General features: G+C 35.9%; 2 protein-coding genes across 8 annotated transcripts in view; one reads left to right on the plus strand and one right to left on the minus strand.

Annotated features, from left to right (window-relative positions):
• LOC109109693 (alpha-1,3-mannosyl-glycoprotein 4-beta-N-acetylglucosaminyltransferase C-like) overlaps window positions 1–17,772 on the plus strand; it is a 103,243-nt gene that overhangs the window by 75,195 nt on the left and 10,276 nt on the right. For 3 of the 7 annotated variants that reach the window (XM_042744215.1, XM_042744212.1, XM_042744213.1), the window contains one exon: window positions 4,750–4,797. The exons of the other annotated variants lie outside the window; for them this stretch is intronic. The gene's annotated coding sequence lies outside the window, so the exon portion shown is untranslated. The remainder of the gene's footprint in view (window positions 1–4,749; window positions 4,798–17,772) is intronic. 7 annotated transcript variants of the gene reach the window in all.
• LOC109109694 (epidermal growth factor receptor kinase substrate 8-like protein 2) lies at window positions 3,183–6,675 on the minus strand. The gene is made up of 5 exons (XM_019122777.2): window positions 5,956–6,675; window positions 4,806–4,893; window positions 4,397–4,574; window positions 3,616–3,748; window positions 3,183–3,525 (listed from the first exon to the last, which is right to left on the minus strand). The coding sequence occupies exons 2-5, from the start codon at window positions 4,831–4,833 to the stop codon at window positions 3,448–3,450; spliced, it is 417 nt and encodes a 138-aa protein (XP_018978322.1). The 5' UTR covers window positions 4,834–4,893; window positions 5,956–6,675; the 3' UTR covers window positions 3,183–3,447.

Below are 17,772 nucleotides of genomic sequence, written 5' to 3' on the forward strand. Positions count from 1 at the left end.
AAAAATTCACCTCCCTCACAGTTGTCATGAAGGGCAAAATTAGCTATATAGACCAAAATCATTTTTTGAACCAAGCTGTAAACATGTTTTTTTCTGCTGTAAAGTTTAACATTTTAACATGGCGAATCTATGGGATTGAATCCCTTTTGCAGCCAGCCTCGAGCGGCCAGTCGATGAATTACAGTTTAAGTCACTTTTTTGTTGGCTTCACAAGAGAGAGTGGGAGGTGGCCGCTTGTTCATAATGTTACGGTTGAATCACTGATGGCAGATGGACTATTCTGACGATGCTTTTCATACTTTTCTGGACCTTGACACTGTTATTTATTTGGCAGTCTATGGGACAGTCTCAAGCCTCCCTGTTTTCATCCAAAATATCTTAAATTGTGTTCCGAAGACGAACGAAGCTTTTATGGGTTTGGAACGACATGGGGGTGAGTGAATAATGACAAAATTTTCATTTTGGGATGGAGTATCCCTTTAACCCTAACACATAGAAAACACAAAACTGTGTTTGTGTGTATACCTTATTTTGGGGAAAAACAGAAGTTAGTTAAATCTAACGAAACCTCAAAAAACTTATTTGTTCCCTTTGTAAAAATGGTATAAAATAAAGTAGATAAAGGTTTTTTTATTTTAAAAATGCAGAAAGTTTCCTATTATGGTAAAGTCTGGAATACAATACATGAGTTTTAAATACTGAGCAGATTTTAAAACATTAGGCATCATACACTTGCCAACTTTGTAAATAAATAAAGAAAAACTGGGCATCATACACTGAATGACTGAGGATCACAGACTTTTAAAGTCATTCCGAACACAACAAATGACTGCAGAAACATGTATTGCATTTCTAGATGCCATGTGACAAATGAAAACAATATGTTCTAAAATCGGCTCAAAATATCAAACATGTTTGATATCATCCGACTGGATGAAATCCCAATTTAAAGCTAAAAAAAAAAAAAAATCTGTGTAAATCAGACATTTATTTTCTGTGAAATCTGTCAGCTTGGAGAGTAACTGCAAACTGGCTCTGACAATAATCTGGCAAAAATGCCCAGTGTATTCCAGCCTTTAGGGTATAAGATAGGATTAAGTTATAGTCTTTATAACAAACTATATATGAAAACAAGAAATGTATCCATTAAGAGCTAAGTAAGTGTGTGTGTGTGTGTGTGTGTGTGTGTGTGTGTGTGTGTGTGTGTGCGTGCTATATATGAAAATGTGTGTTTTTTTCATTAAGAACTAAGTACCAGTAATATCATTACAAAATAAATGAACGAAGACATTACATATTTTACAAAAACCTGCTGAAAGACACAAAGCCCAATAAACTTTTGGGAACAAGCTACAAATTTAACAAGTGCTAATAAATTGTTTAATAAAGAAAGTTTACTGTTCTTCTTGTTAGATTGCAATGATCCAGTTAGGAAGGCAAAGGAGGTCACTTTCTTTATTAAACAATTTATTAGTACTTGTTAAGAGTTCATTTTTTTGTTATTTATTTATTAATGCTATTACTGGTATATTTGTCATGTTGGAATCCAGTCTCCAACCTCAAGGTGTTACAGTGATTTTATGCAGGGGATGGACCTTAACATCAGTTTGATAAATAAGGGAACCTCCTTGAGGGTAAAAATCTAAATGTTATAAACATAACCTATAATGCAGTTTTAAAAAAAAAAATGGAACACTCAGATTATTGGTCATGCTGTATGCCTTATTAAAAGATAAGAAATTAGTTTAGGAATCAGTCCTCCCTTAAGTACAGTGTTTGTTTTAAATTGCTCTGTGCATTGTATGTCAATTTTTTTTATGTATTTGAGACTATTGTGATGTAATTATACTTTTTAAATATCTCCTTAGCCTGACATCATTTTTATATTTGAATGTATATGACCAAAATCCATGATATGTGAAGGATAGAGAGGCCTATAGAAAATCCTCACAAAAATGGATGCGAATAACAATAGTTCCACTGTACTGCAAATCTCTAGTATCTTTTCTTTGATGTTCCTCTCTGAAAATCCCATCATTAGGCATTGATTCATGCTATGAATCATAGTGACAATATGCAGCCACATCCACCCTCTCTTTAGGCTGGGAGGCGTTATGACAGTGCATACAAAGGGAAAGATGGAGGTCATTCTCACTCATCCTGAACACAGCACAATACTCACTGATGCGTTCACAATCTATTCCAGAAATGAAGCAACTAGACAAACTGAAAGCCACTGTTATGTGCCCCCTATGAGGGCAAGTAGCAAAGCTGTCAGTCAGTGAGGCGGTTAGAGATTCAGCCTTATGGTTTCCACAGGGCTGAAAGGGGGCTTTATAGAAAACACTGGGTAAGAAGAGCACCAGAAATTGTGAAAAGCAATAGTACAATATCATCTGGCACTTAGGGAATCAATACACAATTCATGTGAATGTTTTTTTTTTATTATTAATTACAGAAGTTCAGACCCATAACTTATAATACACCCATGTGCTTGCATAGTTTATTTTTTATTTAATGACAAACTCTATTCAGAATCACAATTCAAAAGTACAGACAAGTAATGTTTCACAATACACCTATGTGCTCTCATTTCTCTTATTATGAAGTATGAGAGAAAAAAATTAGAGTCTGCACTAATCAACCATAAACATGAATAAACATGATCTGATTTGCATTAATGAAGTGTGAAGCATGAGCGTACTGAAGAAATTGAATAAATAAATAACAACACATTGTTTAAAACGAATATTCAAGTAGTCATTTAGCCAAATTAAATATGTGATTACAATACTTCACTGCATTACTTAATATCTTCTTTTTTTATTCACCATTTATTATTTATGCAGAAACAGATGGGACTTGTTTCGAATGTCAGATTAAAGGAATAGTTTACACCAAAATGAAAATGAATCAATGTCATTATTTACTCACCCTTAGAAGCAGTGACATTTGACGAGACGTGCTGAACAGCACCATAGTTGATTTGAAAGCTAGTGAATAATGACTTACACTTGACAGACATTGCCACTTTTGGCATTTTATGAAAAAAGGAGGCTCTACATAAAAAGAACTGCAAATGGTTTTTGAAACGACATGAGATTGAATAAATAATGCCAGAATTTTCTCTTTTTTTGGATGAACTGTTCCTTTAGGTGAGATTGATTAAATTATACTCCTGCTATCAAAATCATTTTCCTCTCTATAAATGGAGGTTAAAGACTTCACTCCCAATGCATTCATGTTCATCAGTTTAAGCACGAGTGTTAAGCACTACATTGTATGGGTCATAAAGGAAATAGGCTGGACTGGGCTTCACTAATGACTGGAGTTGTTTAGTCCATCTGTTCTGAATTCCTCTGGGTGGCTGTTGATTGTAGGGCGAACAAAAGCGTTGAAGAAAATGTGATGAAATAATGCCATGAGTGATGGCCTGATTGACTGTAATCATTCCCAGGTTGAGCCCTCCACCTCCTGTTGTCGTCGCCTCATGATCTCCTGCAGTTCTGTATCCCCACGACCCCTCTGAGAAGAAGAAAGACATTAAAACCCACTTTTGGATTATATTTGAATAATTAATCTGCACAAATTCAGTAATATAGCTTTGTGACAGACCTCTAGTTGAGCTTTCTGCACAGTGATCTGACTGAACACACGGGAACCCTCATCTCCGCACACGGCTTTCAGCTCATCCTTACTGAGGGAAAATAGTTGAGCCCCGTTCAGAATACCAAGACATTCCACCACCCTGGAGTGTGGAGAGAATATTACATTGTATTGTTCTTCTTTTTTAAAGGAGTCATTTCATGAGGAATAACATTTTATTTAATCGTCTGAGATATACTGCTTCATATACTATGAAAATATGCTTTGGCAAATTCACTAAACAGGTGTGCAACTTTTTATACAGATTCCAGGCAGTAAATGAGCTGAAATAATGGTGTGAAGTCAGTGAAGTTGTAAAAAAAGCAACTTTTCCTGTTTATACAACCTTTTGTTACTGAGTACAATTATTATAGTCGAGATGCATCAAGTTGCCTTGGATTCAATTCATTAGAGATAAGCACCCTATTCATTGAGTTATTTGCCAGCAGTAGTTTAGTATAAAGCCAGTGGTAAGAGTTTATTTTTTATTAAAAATAGATGTTTCCAAGATAATGTGACCCTTACAACATTCTTATAATGTACATATTATTATGTATGTTTACAGTACATCTTTGTCATAGCCCCCCTGGAGCAACCTGGGGGTAAGTACCTTCCTCAAGGATACATGGTTCATTGCCTGTGGAGTTTGAACTTGTAACCTCAGCTAATAGCCAATATGTTTAACCACTAGGTTACACCACCCATATATATCAGTGAAAGTGTCACATGTCACAGCTCACGTGTCACTCACGGTCTAGAGAAGCCCTTTGCATTGAGCCAAGCATGGACCTCAAAGGGCTGGGAATCAAATGTGATAAGCATGGATGTAGTTGAAGGTTCCACCCGAAAGTTTCGAGCTGGCGGCTGGGCCTTATTGTCGGTTATCCTCTTCAGCAGTTCATCATTTACCTCCTTCTGTTGGTTGCGGTCTAGAGAAATAGACAGAAGAAGCGAGAGATAGAGAAACAAGCACTGGGACAGAGACACAGTGAATAAGATTGCCCAAGACAGGAGCAATGAGCTCTGGTGGGAATCTGCAATCTATGTACATAAGAGCACTCTCACACCAAATTCATTTCCCACTTCTCTGCATTTTTTCGGCAGACTCTCCACGCTCTCCATCTCACTGCAAATACAGCGAGCAGATAAGAGGTACGTACTATCTTTATCCCTGGAGGATTTATTCATCTCCAAAACCTCAGCGTGATTTACAGGGCCAGCGGAAATACCTTTGTAAGGATTCACAGCCTGTAGAGATAGAACAAAGCCAGGGAAAAACAGAGGGGCAGAAAAAGAAAGAGTCAATGCCTCTAGAGTGGGGGAATATATGTGTGCACTTTCCATGAATAGGGTACAAAAAAAAGTCTGAAAATCCTTTTTTTTTTTTTTTTTTTTTTTTTTTTTTTAAAATGAAGTATTTTCTCCTTTTCCACAAGTGGTTAGTGAAAGAAAGTGCTTAACCTTCAGAAAATGGTCTGATATATTATATTAACCTATTTCTATTCACTTTCCATGAGGTTTGCAAATTTTCTACTCTATAAGCAATACTGGGACCTTTCTAAATATACACCTTAACATTTATATGTAATTTTCTAGCACTAAACATGTAGAAACTAATAAATAAATACATTAATGGACAGACAGACAAAAGACAGGCAGACAGACAGGCAGGTAGACAGACAGACAGATAGATAGATGCTATGAAAATAAAAAAGACATTTAAAAAAATAATAGGCCAAAATCACCTGACTAGATTTCACTACATAAGGCACAGTATTTGTACTGTACCACTAATGCTAAACTAAATAAACTGAAGTCACTGTCCATTTTCAACACCTCCTTTCTTACAGATCATTACAGATTGCATGTAATTCATAGAATTATAGGCCTTATTAAAGGGTCGTGCCATATTTAATTTTTGAGATAGAAACAACCTGATGAAACATTTTTCATCCAAAAAAAAAAAAAAAAACCTTTTATAAGGAATTTCCATAAAACATGGCAGCTAACCTGACTAATGTCTGTTTGCCAGCTGTAGTTTGTTAAAGCTGGTAATAAAAGTATATTTCCATTTAAAATAGGATATTGCCAAATCTTAGTATGACCCCTGTACCATTCTCAGTCACTCTCCATGTAACTTTTTTTATTATTATTACTTCTATGTGATTTTCTAGCAATAATGCTTTCACAAAAAGTAATAAGACATGAAAGTGTACCATATTCATGAAATGTGCCTTGCAGAATGCAAATAATAAACCAGTCTGTGTGATAAACAATGTTACTGTGAGGTTTTTTGGACTGCATACTAACCTGACTGTTGAAGAGAGCAGCACGGTTGTACTGCTGCTCTCCTGGTTTGACCTCTTCTAGCACATTACACGGCACGTAGCCCGACTGACCGCTGCGGTTCCTCAGCAGCCGCCACTGTTTATTGTTTTCCAAGACCTAGAAGCACATGAGATTCATGTCTATTATTAGTACTGTAAACTGCATGAGTGTGCATGGATCAGTATTTTTTTCTGGGACAAATCTATTCTTGGGACTTTTCTTGTTCATTCAACATGTTGTCTAATTTGAACTAAAAGGTTTGGTGCAGTGGTTGTGTCACACTGTTTCCCAATGATGCATTCTACCATTGTGATCCTAGAATGAAATCCCAGTGATACCAGGCTCAGGCCGGGCATGTCTAGAAACACGATTATCCATGTTTCCAGATGGATTAGCCATTCGGGGGTAATCCCTCTTGATCACTTCAGTAGTTCTCATGTAAATAGAGTGCCTCAGGGTTGGAGGCTGTTTTGAGAGAAATGGCAGACATCTGAAAGTGACAGGTTGAAAGGATGCCTTCCTACATGCTTGACTTCAGCTTTCTAAATTGTTATGGGTATTGTGCATTTGCAAGGGCTTACACTCTTAAACATAAAAGGCTTTTTAATGGCATTTATGGTTCCATGAAGAACAACGTCTATAGAACCTTTCCATTCTACAAAAAGTTTCTTTATACAGTAGCAGATAAAAATGTTCTTCACACTGAGGGAACGTCTCTTGAAGTGAAAAGTTGCACATTTAAGAAACAAATGCATCATTTGGGCATTTTAACTGTCAATTCTGGCCAAAATACTTATTCTACTTATCATCTTATAATAGTCCATAATCCATATTAACATTTTCTCCAGTGAAAAAGTCCACACCTGTTAGACTGTATAAACAGTGCTTGACAGTACATTACATATATCTCTCCTGATTCAGACGAGACAACATTAGCAATATTATGTACTGTACTGTATATAGGATGCATTATAGCTGGAAAACAAAGAATTGAATAAAAAAAAAATCTTGAAGAATTTGTCTCTTACAAACATGCATTTTTTCACTTAACAAGACTTTAATCGATGGACTGGAGCCGCGTCAATATTTTAGCTAATTTTGATGGCTCCCATTCACTGCAGAGGATCTATTGGTGAGCAAGTGATGAAATGATAAATTTCCGCAAATCTGTTCCAGTGAAGAAAAACTCATCTATATCTTGGATTGGCTGAGGATGAGTACATTTTCAGCAGATTTTCATTTTTGGGTGAACTATTTCTTTAAGTGCATACTGTGTTAATGTGCATTTGCAAACGGAGTATCAGTAAAGTAGACAGAACTAGATTTAGTTAAGTTGTGTTCGATATAGTTTCCCTTAGGTTTCCCACAAACTTTTGACCAACAGGATGTTTTCTTTTATCATTTATGTTCAAACATCAGCCTACAGCGTCTTCTAGACCTTGAACACTGCATGAGAGCTGTAGTCGTGTTTTCTCTTCTTCTGCCTCCCACACAGTATACCTCAGACCTGTTCTGCCCTGTTCCCCATCCTCCTCCACCTCCTCACTGAGGGTCATCCATACCTCCAGCACCTCACCCGGCTGTACAGAGAGCTCATTGGCATTACGTGCCACGAAGTGATAGCGTATCCTAACATGTTGGAGGTCGCTGTTAGACCTGTGTGATAGAAATAGCAACACAGCACAATACTTTGAAGTTCATTCACAGCTGACTACAGTTACGTAGTCAACACTTGACATTATTTTTAGAAGTTAGATCTCTGCACCTCATGCATATGGTCATATGCTTATAATATGTGCTTTAAAACAACTAATAAAAGGCCAATATATTAATAATATGCATGCTTATAAGAAACTAGGTAATAGTGAGAATTGGTCCCTTCACTAAAGTGTTACCTCTGCATCTGGATAAAAAGTATTTTTTTCAGGTTTGTGTTAGTTTGATAAAACATTGCCTAAATAGCTACTTGGCTGTTGATTAACATTATCCAATAGTCGTTTCAAGGGATTTATTTCATTTTTAATTTATTTGGAAAACCGTGCACCAATGAATTGTTCAAAGACCAATGCAACAAAAAAATTAAACAGGGTCACTTTTGATTTCATGTTGACTTTGGTGGAAATCCAGCAGACCAAACAACTTTGTCTAGAAGCCAGTCTATGAACAAACAACTCATTAAAACTAACAAGCCGGGATAACAAGCTACTTTGAAAATCCTTGTTTTTCCTTTAAATCGGTTAGAAATAAACCAAACTTTCTGTTTTAATGATATGTTGACAAGTCTGAATTCCTGCAGCTTTTTTAAAAAGTTGCAAACTTTAAAGCAACATCTATATGGACAGAACATACATCATAATAAATAGGGTGTTTTGCTGTGTATTGTTCCTTGCCTTGTAAATCTACTTTATGACACAAACAAGCTATAAAACTCTAAATAACTCTACATAATAAACAAAGGCATGCAAAATCGGTTTATTATAATGGACAACTTACAACTCAAGCATCCTTTTTCAGAAGAGCCTGCGGTTGCTTTGCTGCAAGCGTGCCGTGAGCCGCTGCACCATCCGCCAAGGTGGAAAGTAACTTGACATGCTGCTGCCTGCACATGCGGTGTAGCTCATGCATATTTCAGCGGGCCTGCACAGAGCATGGAGAACTTTAAACTGAACGTACTGGTCCCCATGCATCATTAATGTGCTGGCCTACCTCCCTTCTCCTCGCCCAGTCGTAGAGCGTTGAGGATAACCGCAGTAGCCCAGTGTCCAGCCTGTGCCAAGACCTTCTTTCTTGAAGCCCATAAATAAATAAACATGTTGAACGCTGGAAACTGGCACTCCACTACACAACAGGCAGATTTGTTTTCCCCTGCATTTGCAGTTTGTTTTACACGCTCCAGATAACTGACCATATATTTTAACAATCTCATAATTGTAGCCATTCAGCATGTCACTCTTAATAAATTGCCACAGTAAAAATGTAATTATCAACTTTATATATTTATATACTTATAAAACAACAGTATAATAAACTATTATCTCTATATAAATTATTAAAGGGTGAAAAATAATTATTTATGGCAGCTTAGATGTAACATCACAGCCTGCATACTTAAAAATGGCTTTTAAAGTTTTGTCCATTCTAGTGAAAACCATCAGATGGTTAACCTGGCAATGAATCTGTGTATTGTTTGAGCCGTGAAGCTGTTTAAATTATGATTTTTAAAATTTTTGCATTGTCATTTAAAAAAACTAACCAGAAAATGAAATTTAGCATTTTGTCTTCAGGCTAAAAACAAGTTAACACTCATACTGTTATACTGAAGTACCAACTATTTTAACATTTATAAATTGGCCCCATTTATTTTCATTGTTAATGCACGAATTCTGAGTATGGGCCACCATACTTGGCTGTATGACATGTCACTTCGTTACTCTAACCCAAATGTTTGCTTTTTTAAAGAAAAGGAGGGACAAGTTGAAATTACAATTTTTTTCTATAATCAACATTGTGCCACAAATGCTGTCAACTGTCTTAAAGGATAATTGACTCAAAAATGAAAATATGCTGAAAATGTACTGTACTCAAACTCATTTACATCTTGGATGGCCTGAAGGTGATTCTTTAACAGATTTGGAGGAATATAGCATTACATCACCAATGGATCAAGATCTTTTAGCTTCAAACATTTGCTTTCCTTCATTCATACTATTATATTATCCATAATATTATAACTTATCAACATCTTGAATGGCTTGTGGGTGAGTAAATGTTCAGCAAATTTTCATTTTGTGGAAGAACTATTCTTTTAACCGTACTGAATCCGGATTGTTATTTTACAACCTACTTCGTACAGTACCTTTTGGCAATGCATGTTGACTGACAGCCTATCACCAAGACCTTATCAGTACATCAAGCATTCTGTAGCACAGAGCAGTTCACATCACAGCCTGAAGAAACAGTAACCTTTCCACTATCCTCAGCTGTCGACCCAGTCTGTGACCTGTAATAGTATAATAACGTTGGAAGATGTTATCATCTCAAAGACGGTCGTGGGAGGACCCTGTTTTCACCTACAATTGGATAACACAAACATGATGACACCAGGCTTCTAGAACATGGGCTGGTGTTTCTATTGGTAATGTGTTTGGTTTATTCCGCAGGCTCAGTGTAATCCTTTGGGGTCTACTCAAAAGCGTCTACTCCCACAGTGCCATGTTCACTTTGGTGTAAGCCTGAATGCCAAACATGTGAATCCAATTTCACGTTTAAAATGCATTTATATTTTTATTTACATTTGTTTTTGTTTTTCTGAATGCGTATCTCGCCTGTTTGATAGTGTTGTACAGTCAAAATGTGTTGTTACTAGCAATACGCCACATTTTGTGTGGGTTTTAGCATGTTGCAGTACTTTTCTAGAGGGTTTATTTAATCTAAAAGAGTGATTGGTTATGTTCCAGTAAACAAAATCAATTTACTTTTGCTCTTATGTCATCAAACAAATGAACAATGGTGTTTACCACCTTTGCTAAACTGTCTTTCTTGTACAACATACGCAGTTATTAAAATGGCATCTAATTAGAGGCATTGAGCAGGCGTTTTACATAAGATTAATTGCATTTTTGAGAGCTTTTTCTTCATTATTATTCTGCCGTGCAAATGGATTCACTGCAACTGTAATACATATTCATTTTCAGGAAGCTTGGAAATTGTGGGAAATTAGCCAAAGGTGGATCTGCGTTGCTTTGAGGGTACAAGTAGAATGTGTAATACAGGAGCGCTGCTTTTGCTCCCTGAAGTCTGGGCCTCCTTAACTTCCATCCTGAACTATGGTGGGCTTTGCCTCAAGACAGAGCCTGTGCAGGTTGTTATTCTTGGATATTTAAAGGGGACACATCTCGAAAAAGAATATTTCCTTGCTCTTACGAAATAAAAGTTACAGCAGCATGTGATCACAAAGGATACATCTCTGTCTGAGTGTGTTTTTTGAGTATTTATGAAATATATCATGTTTGTCATCCTTAGGCCATTCAATAGATGTGTTTGTTCCTTCATTGGAACAGATTTGGAGAAATTCAATCATTTTGGCCCAAATACAAGTCCATAATCCATAACAAAGCCTCCTTCAGTGTAAAAGTCCATTCCTTGTTGTTGTTTCATATCAAAATACACTGACAAATTTGTGTAGAATAGTTTTAGACGCTTCACTTGTAAATGGTACTTAATCTCTGCATAATAATATTACTGGAAGTAAAATTATGTAGAAGACTTGTATTTTAGCTGGAGGCAATGAATTAAAGGTTTTAATGAAGGATTTGTTTCTTACAAAGACTTTTCACTTCACAAGATGTTAATTGATGGACTGGAGTTGTATTACTTGTGGATTTTTGTGATTCTTTGATCAGCTTTTTGGACTCTCATTCTGATGGCACCCATTCACTGCAGTGTATCCACTGGTGAACAAGAGGTGTAATGCTAAATGTATTCAAAACTGTTCTGATGAAAAATCAAATTCATCTGTAATTTGGATGGCTTGAGGATTGAGTACATTTTCAGCAAATTTGTGAATGACCTTTCCCTTTAATTCTGATAATCGTAATTGAAAATGGTCACATAAAATTAAACTATTTTGGCTACAAAGAAAACTTGACTAATGTGAGAATATGGCAGCTTGAAAGATATGAACATGTATGTATCTTTATACAAGGACAGTGAAATGAAAGTAGAGAGGAAGAATCAAAAAAGAAAAGAATGTGTATTGTGTGCATGAGTGTCTAAATACAAAAAGGGGTTTATCTCCGATTTCTAAATCCTTTCTGTTATCATCAATAATTAAAGAACCTTGGCTTTTACAGCTATCTGATTCAATATTCTGTTGTGCTTGCAATAGAACAGGCCATTGTTCTTCTTTCCTACCATTAGTGTGGAAGAGCAGTTCTGAAAGGCTGGAAGACTACGCACAAAATTGATTCTTAGAGCAACCAGGGAATATGTGCTGCGTGTGCTAAACATCAGAAAGATGCCAAGCATGAGCTCTTCCTGTGGTTTGAAACTCTGTTGAAAGTTTACCTTTGTTAAGTAAAAAAAAAAAGTTTGGCGTTTTATTTTACCTCAGGCTTGCTGGGAAACTTCAAAGCCGACAGAGAGACTGGAAGCCAAAAGAAGAGGCAGCTGCAGCTGCAGGTTTATTCTGAAATGTTTATTTATTCCTCTCTTTTTTCACCCAAAAACTTGCAATGTGTTACGATTCATGAGAATCACTGACAACACATTCACTTCAACCTCTCTGCAATATATGCATATCAAAGATTGATTTCAGTCATTAGGAGGAGCACATTTAAAGAGAAAGCAGACAAAATCATTTATAAGTTGTTTGGACTCTCATTCTGTTCACCCATTCACTGCAGATAATCCATTGCTGAGCAAATGGTTCAGTTTCTCCAAAACTTAGATGACTTGAGTGTTATTAGATTTTCAGTTTTGGAAGACCTATTTCTTTATGACCAGACTAGCTATTAATGATTGTATTGGGATGTAATGGCTGTGACTTTTCGTGTAAGGTTGTGATGTGACAGTGTTCACTTTAAAAGTGTGAATGGGGAATTTAATTGTAAATGGCTGAACTGTTGTGTGGAAGTCAGGAAGTTATTCCACACAGCTACAAGCATAAATGTCAGTGAGCAGAGTTGTGCTCGTTAATTAAGGACTGATTGCATTACAAATTGCTTAGAGCCTCATTTGACTCCATATGAACATCTCCCTAAGCAGGCATTACTGAAGGAGATAAGACTTATATTTCTACAGCAGTAGAAAAAAATATATATTGCAGTTTGTTCCCCTAAATGGCACAGATCAACAGTTTGTATGTCATACTTTATTGTTTCTAATTTCCTCATATTTCCATCACGCACATAATTAAAATTAAATGAAATTTTAAAACATCAGGGTAGTTCATTTAAATAAGTAATAGAGAAAAATGTCATGTAAATAATGAAAAGTAATGGATTAGTATGAATAATTTTGGTAGATCATAATTGAATGAATAGTTAATGAATGCCCGCTGTGATGTAAAGATGTTTTCCTTACCAGTTCAGTTGGTTCAACGGCTAAAAAAAAGCTTTCCAAGCTATTAAGAACTTTATATAATATTAAATAGTAAAATAAATCTGAACCTATCTGTTTCTGTCCATATTTATGCTAATTTCATACTAATTAGGCACTTTATGCTAATGACTTCAGATATTGTAGATTTTACTTACAAGCAACATAATGGTGGTTTATGCAATACAGAAAAAAACACCTTTTTATACTAGAATCCAACTGTGTGTTATTGATTTATGATTAATTGGATTACAGTCACACGCACAGTTTGGTTATTTATGATAGTTTCACATTTTAAAACTTATGATTTTGATTGGTCAAATGCATAAAAGTGGTCTGAAATTTACAAATTTTCATTGTCATCCATAGCAAAGATGATCCAGAAAACTGATAAAGTATTAATATTGCTATAATATTGTTATATTGCAGTGTTCATCTGGTTGCTAAGCTGATTGTTTTGTACATTGTTAATAGACTATGTTTTTCTAGAAGATTTTTTTTTTATGCATAAGTACTGCAGCAATTATGCTTAAGTATTTCTTGTCCACATATTTATTTTGTAACCTTGCTCTGCTTCAGGGTTTATTTTGCAATAACTGTACAGTATATTAGCTGTACATTATTCACAATACATTTCCATTTGATGTTTACACAGTTTTATATTTGTTACTCTGTTGTTTATTGCATCTGTATATGTCAGTTTTGTTTTCTTCACATTAATGTTTTTGTATGAGAATGTTGGCTGCTTATTCAATGCACATTTTTGCTGTTGATTTTTTATTGAAGGTTGTAAATTAAAATTTTCAAGTGGGACTGCTTAGACCCAGCCTTTTGCAAATGATTCAGCATTGTTGAGCCCCTTTAGAGCATTTCGCTTGACTTTGATGCACAGTATCTTTTGTAAGTAGATAAACAATGAACTGTCCATCATTTCAGAGAGAGAGACAGAGAGCAAGAAACAGTCTCTGTTGCGAATGCTATAGCATTGGATTTTCTTTCGCACAAAAATGTGCTGAGAGGAGATAGTGCTTTCTCATGTTATCTGCTACTGGACGCACACCCCACAACCATTTTCCCATTTCTCACTTGTGACCCAGCGGTCACCTTGGCTTTTTACAGAGCTTTTAGGAAAGAGTGCTGTCCCACCATGCCTCTCTCATAAATGGAGAGGGAGGGAAGTTTTGCACAATGGTATGGCTTTCACAGTCATTCTCCCTATAGAGCCAACGGATCAAGCACCCTGTGATGTCAAAATGTATCTGTCTGGAAAAAAAACCTGAGGTTTGAATGATAACTTACATTGGAATTTATTTTTATTTACCACTACCATCATCAAGATAAAATAAGAGAGAAAAAAAAAAAAACAGTCCAAAAATAAAATGTGTTTATTATAGTTTTATTTATTTGTATAAATATTTCAAATTATGAGATCATTGAAATATTGAGATCATTTTTTTTTTTTTTTTTTTTTTTTTTTTTTTTTTTTTTTTTGGGCAGGGGGGTGAAATCCAGTCCATCTTCTTTGTGATCTGTGATTTAGAAGTCTCTACACTGGTGAGAAATTGTCTTAGAAATTTTGCTAATGTGGGCTCACCTTAATATTGTCCAAAAGTGACATAAGCAGATGATGTTTCAAAGAGAAACACCATCTTTTGTGCGTCCCCTGTGTCCATTATGTTTTCACTGGAGTGCTAAAGTGTGGCATGGACAAAATGTGGGTACATTCATGCGACAAATCAGCCTGCGTGGATCAAAATGGTGGAAATGGATAAATATCGGCACTTTAGTTGACATCTGAAATGAAATGAACTTGAAATTACCTGAAATGATGATCTACGTTTAAGCTGGTTTTTAGCAAGCGCTCAGCAAAATTAAAGGTTTGTCACCTGTATCTGTGGCCTTAATGGAACCTGTGATGTTTCATGAGGATTTGTTGTCTAATGGTCCAAAAGGAGGTTGACCTTTAATAATAATAGCCATGCAAACATTGCACTGAAATGGGAATATGAATTTATATTGGACTAAAAAAATAAAAAACTTCTCATATCAGAAATACCACACACATACTCTTTTTAGTGGCCTGGATCTTTTATATTTGAGGGAAAGGAAAACCCATATATGTGAGAAAAATTGAAGTGAAGTGTGGAAAAAAAAGACAAGGAAGAAAGTGGGAGAGAGTAAAAGAAAATGATAATATTGAACAAAAGAATGAGAAAGACTGTACAGTGTATTTGTGCTTTTTATAGTTGAAACGGGGGAAGTCATATCACTGAGGTCCATCTCCAGATCTCCCCTTTGAGGTTTGGGTTGGTGCTATAATCTGGGTCATAGTGCTAACTGCTAAGAGGCACCTGTGAGAGGCTCGCTCGCACATGAATCATTTCTCATGCCTCTCTTCCTCATTACACTCTCTGCTGATAGAATTTCAAAGGCCTCCGTGTCTCTGACTGACCTTAAAGGTAAAACTCTGCCTCATGGCAATGACAGAGACTCGCTGAACAGTCTAACCTTGTAAGATGCGCCACATAACTAAAGCCACAAAAAGGTAGAGATTTGAGTAACCATTAGTCACTCATATTAAGCAAGAAGCCAGTGTAGACCAGAACGGTTGGCACATATTGTGAGGTCAGTGGCTTAGTTCCAAAAACTACAGCATCATGGATATGCTCACATGCAATGGCTGTTTATTAAGAATAATTAAGCTGCCATATTCACCTTATTTTTCAATGTGAATGTAAGCTGTTTCCTGTGAATGTGCGATAGTTGTGAATCAATACCCACTATAGGTGAATCACTGTTTACGATTACAATAATATATTAAAATAATATAACAAATACCAGTTTGCAATATCAAGAAGCCTACACTACAGCTATGATAGACAATATTTTATGAACATTAAGCAGATTTATAATCAAATAAATATGCTATTTGAAGAAATAGTTCACCCAAAAATGACAATTCTCGCCCTCGCGCCATCCAAGATGAGTTTGTTTTTTTCATCATAACAGATTTGGGGAAATTTAGCATTACATCACTTGCTCACCAATGGATCCCCTGCAGTGAATGGGTGCAGTCAGAATGAGAGTTCAAACAGCTGATAAAGGTAATCCACATGACTCTAGTCCATCAGTTAATTTCTTGTTAAGTGAAATGCTGTGTATTTGTAAGTGATGTAATGCTATTTTTTTCCCAAATGATGAAGAAACACACTCATCGACAGCTTGAATGTCATTGAGTACATTTTCAGAAAATGTTCATTTTTGGGTGAACTATTCCTTTAACATTAAAATGAATCAATATAAATGTATGATATTTAAATAAAAATTATAAAGAAAAAATATAAACACTATAATAATGATTTGTGCATGAATTAAATTGTATGTTTGAGTTGTTTTGGAGTTAATAATAGAAGTTAAATCAGTAACACTTTACTATAGGGACCAGTTCTCACTATTAACTAATTGCTTATTAGCAAGCCTATTATTAGCATATTAATCTGTGTTATGTTCTGATTGGTTCCTTGGTTCATGTGTCATGTTCTCATTGGTTGTCTTAGTCATGTGTCTTGTTCCTCATTGGTTGGATTGTGTCATGTGACTCTCTTCGGTATTTATAGCCCTTTTGTTACCATTGTCTCTGGTCGAATATTATTCCTTTACCCTCTGTTAGTGAGTTCTTGTTTTTGTTTATGCCAAGTCAAGTAGTGATGCAAAGTCTGATTCATTTCCATGAACCGGTTGTTTTCGGACAGTTCGGCTAACTGAACCGGTGCAAAAAGCCAATTCATCGGTTCCTGACATCATCAAGCAGTAACATCTCTACACATTTATTTTCGAACAACTCAGTGCAATGTTGTATCAATGAAAAATTCAAATAAGTCATTTGTGTCAACACATACTGAAACTTTGCCACAGCTCATTTGGTTCTTGTTAAGCCTCGGTAATCCTCGGCAAACTTCAACAGTTGGTTGAACCAGCTCAATCGGTTCTTTTTGAGTTGGACGTGCTACTTCGGCTGTGTGTCCTGCGTCATCAACACGGAACTAAACATTGATTCAGTTTGATTTGTGAACCGGTTCGACCGGTTACTTCCTGATAACCGGCTCAAAAGAATTATTCATTCAAGAACCAAACATCACTAAAGTCAAGTCAAGTCAAGTCTATTTTAAGTCAAGTCAAGTCTTTTTTTATTGTTTTGTCACTTTTGGATTTAATAAAAGCTGAAAAAAAGCTTGCCTCCAGTGAACGTATTAACCTCTGTTTGGTAAGTTGTTTCATGTCTGAAGTCATGTCTAGTCAAGTCAAGTCTCTGTGTTTTGTTTGGATTTTTGGATTGCACTCTGTATAATACAGTAAATCTGCACTTGGATTCATCTTCAACTTGCCATTCAGTGGACCATCATTACAGTGTGACCGTTAAATTCTTTGAGGACCAAAAAGCTTGGAATGCAATGGAAATCGAAACATGAATCATGCAATCTCTCCCATTTGCTCATTATTGCAATTCTATTAAATTCTTTCATGTTTGGCTCCTTTATTGTTACAATTAAGGAAACTGGCATGTGTAAACCATTATAGAATTTGTTTTGTATTCAGCATCAATCCAGCTCTTCGCACAGCTTCTAACCTGAAGCTAAGCCACCTATGCAGCTGGTGCCTGCTGCAACCTGGACTGCGCCCAAATCCAAGTGGGGTGCTGGA

This window comes from Cyprinus carpio, chromosome B18 (genome assembly GCF_018340385.1).
Source record: "Cyprinus carpio isolate SPL01 chromosome B18, ASM1834038v1, whole genome shotgun sequence".
NCBI lineage: Eukaryota > Metazoa > Chordata > Actinopteri > Cypriniformes > Cyprinidae > Cyprinus > Cyprinus carpio.

Bases quoted from the DNA above. Each gene is read 5' to 3' on its own strand.
- LOC109109694 (XM_019122777.2), bottom strand. From the start codon at position 4,833: ATGAATAAATCCTCCAGGGATAAAGATA. The intron at 4,575-4,805 runs GTACGTACCTCT...CTATTTCTCTAG, and splicing joins ATCCTCCAGGGATAAAGATA to ACCGCAACCAACAGAAGGAG. The intron at 3,526-3,615 runs GTCTGTCACAAA...TCTTCTTCTCAG, and splicing joins TGCAGAAAGCTCAACTAGAG to AGGGGTCGTGGGGATACAGA.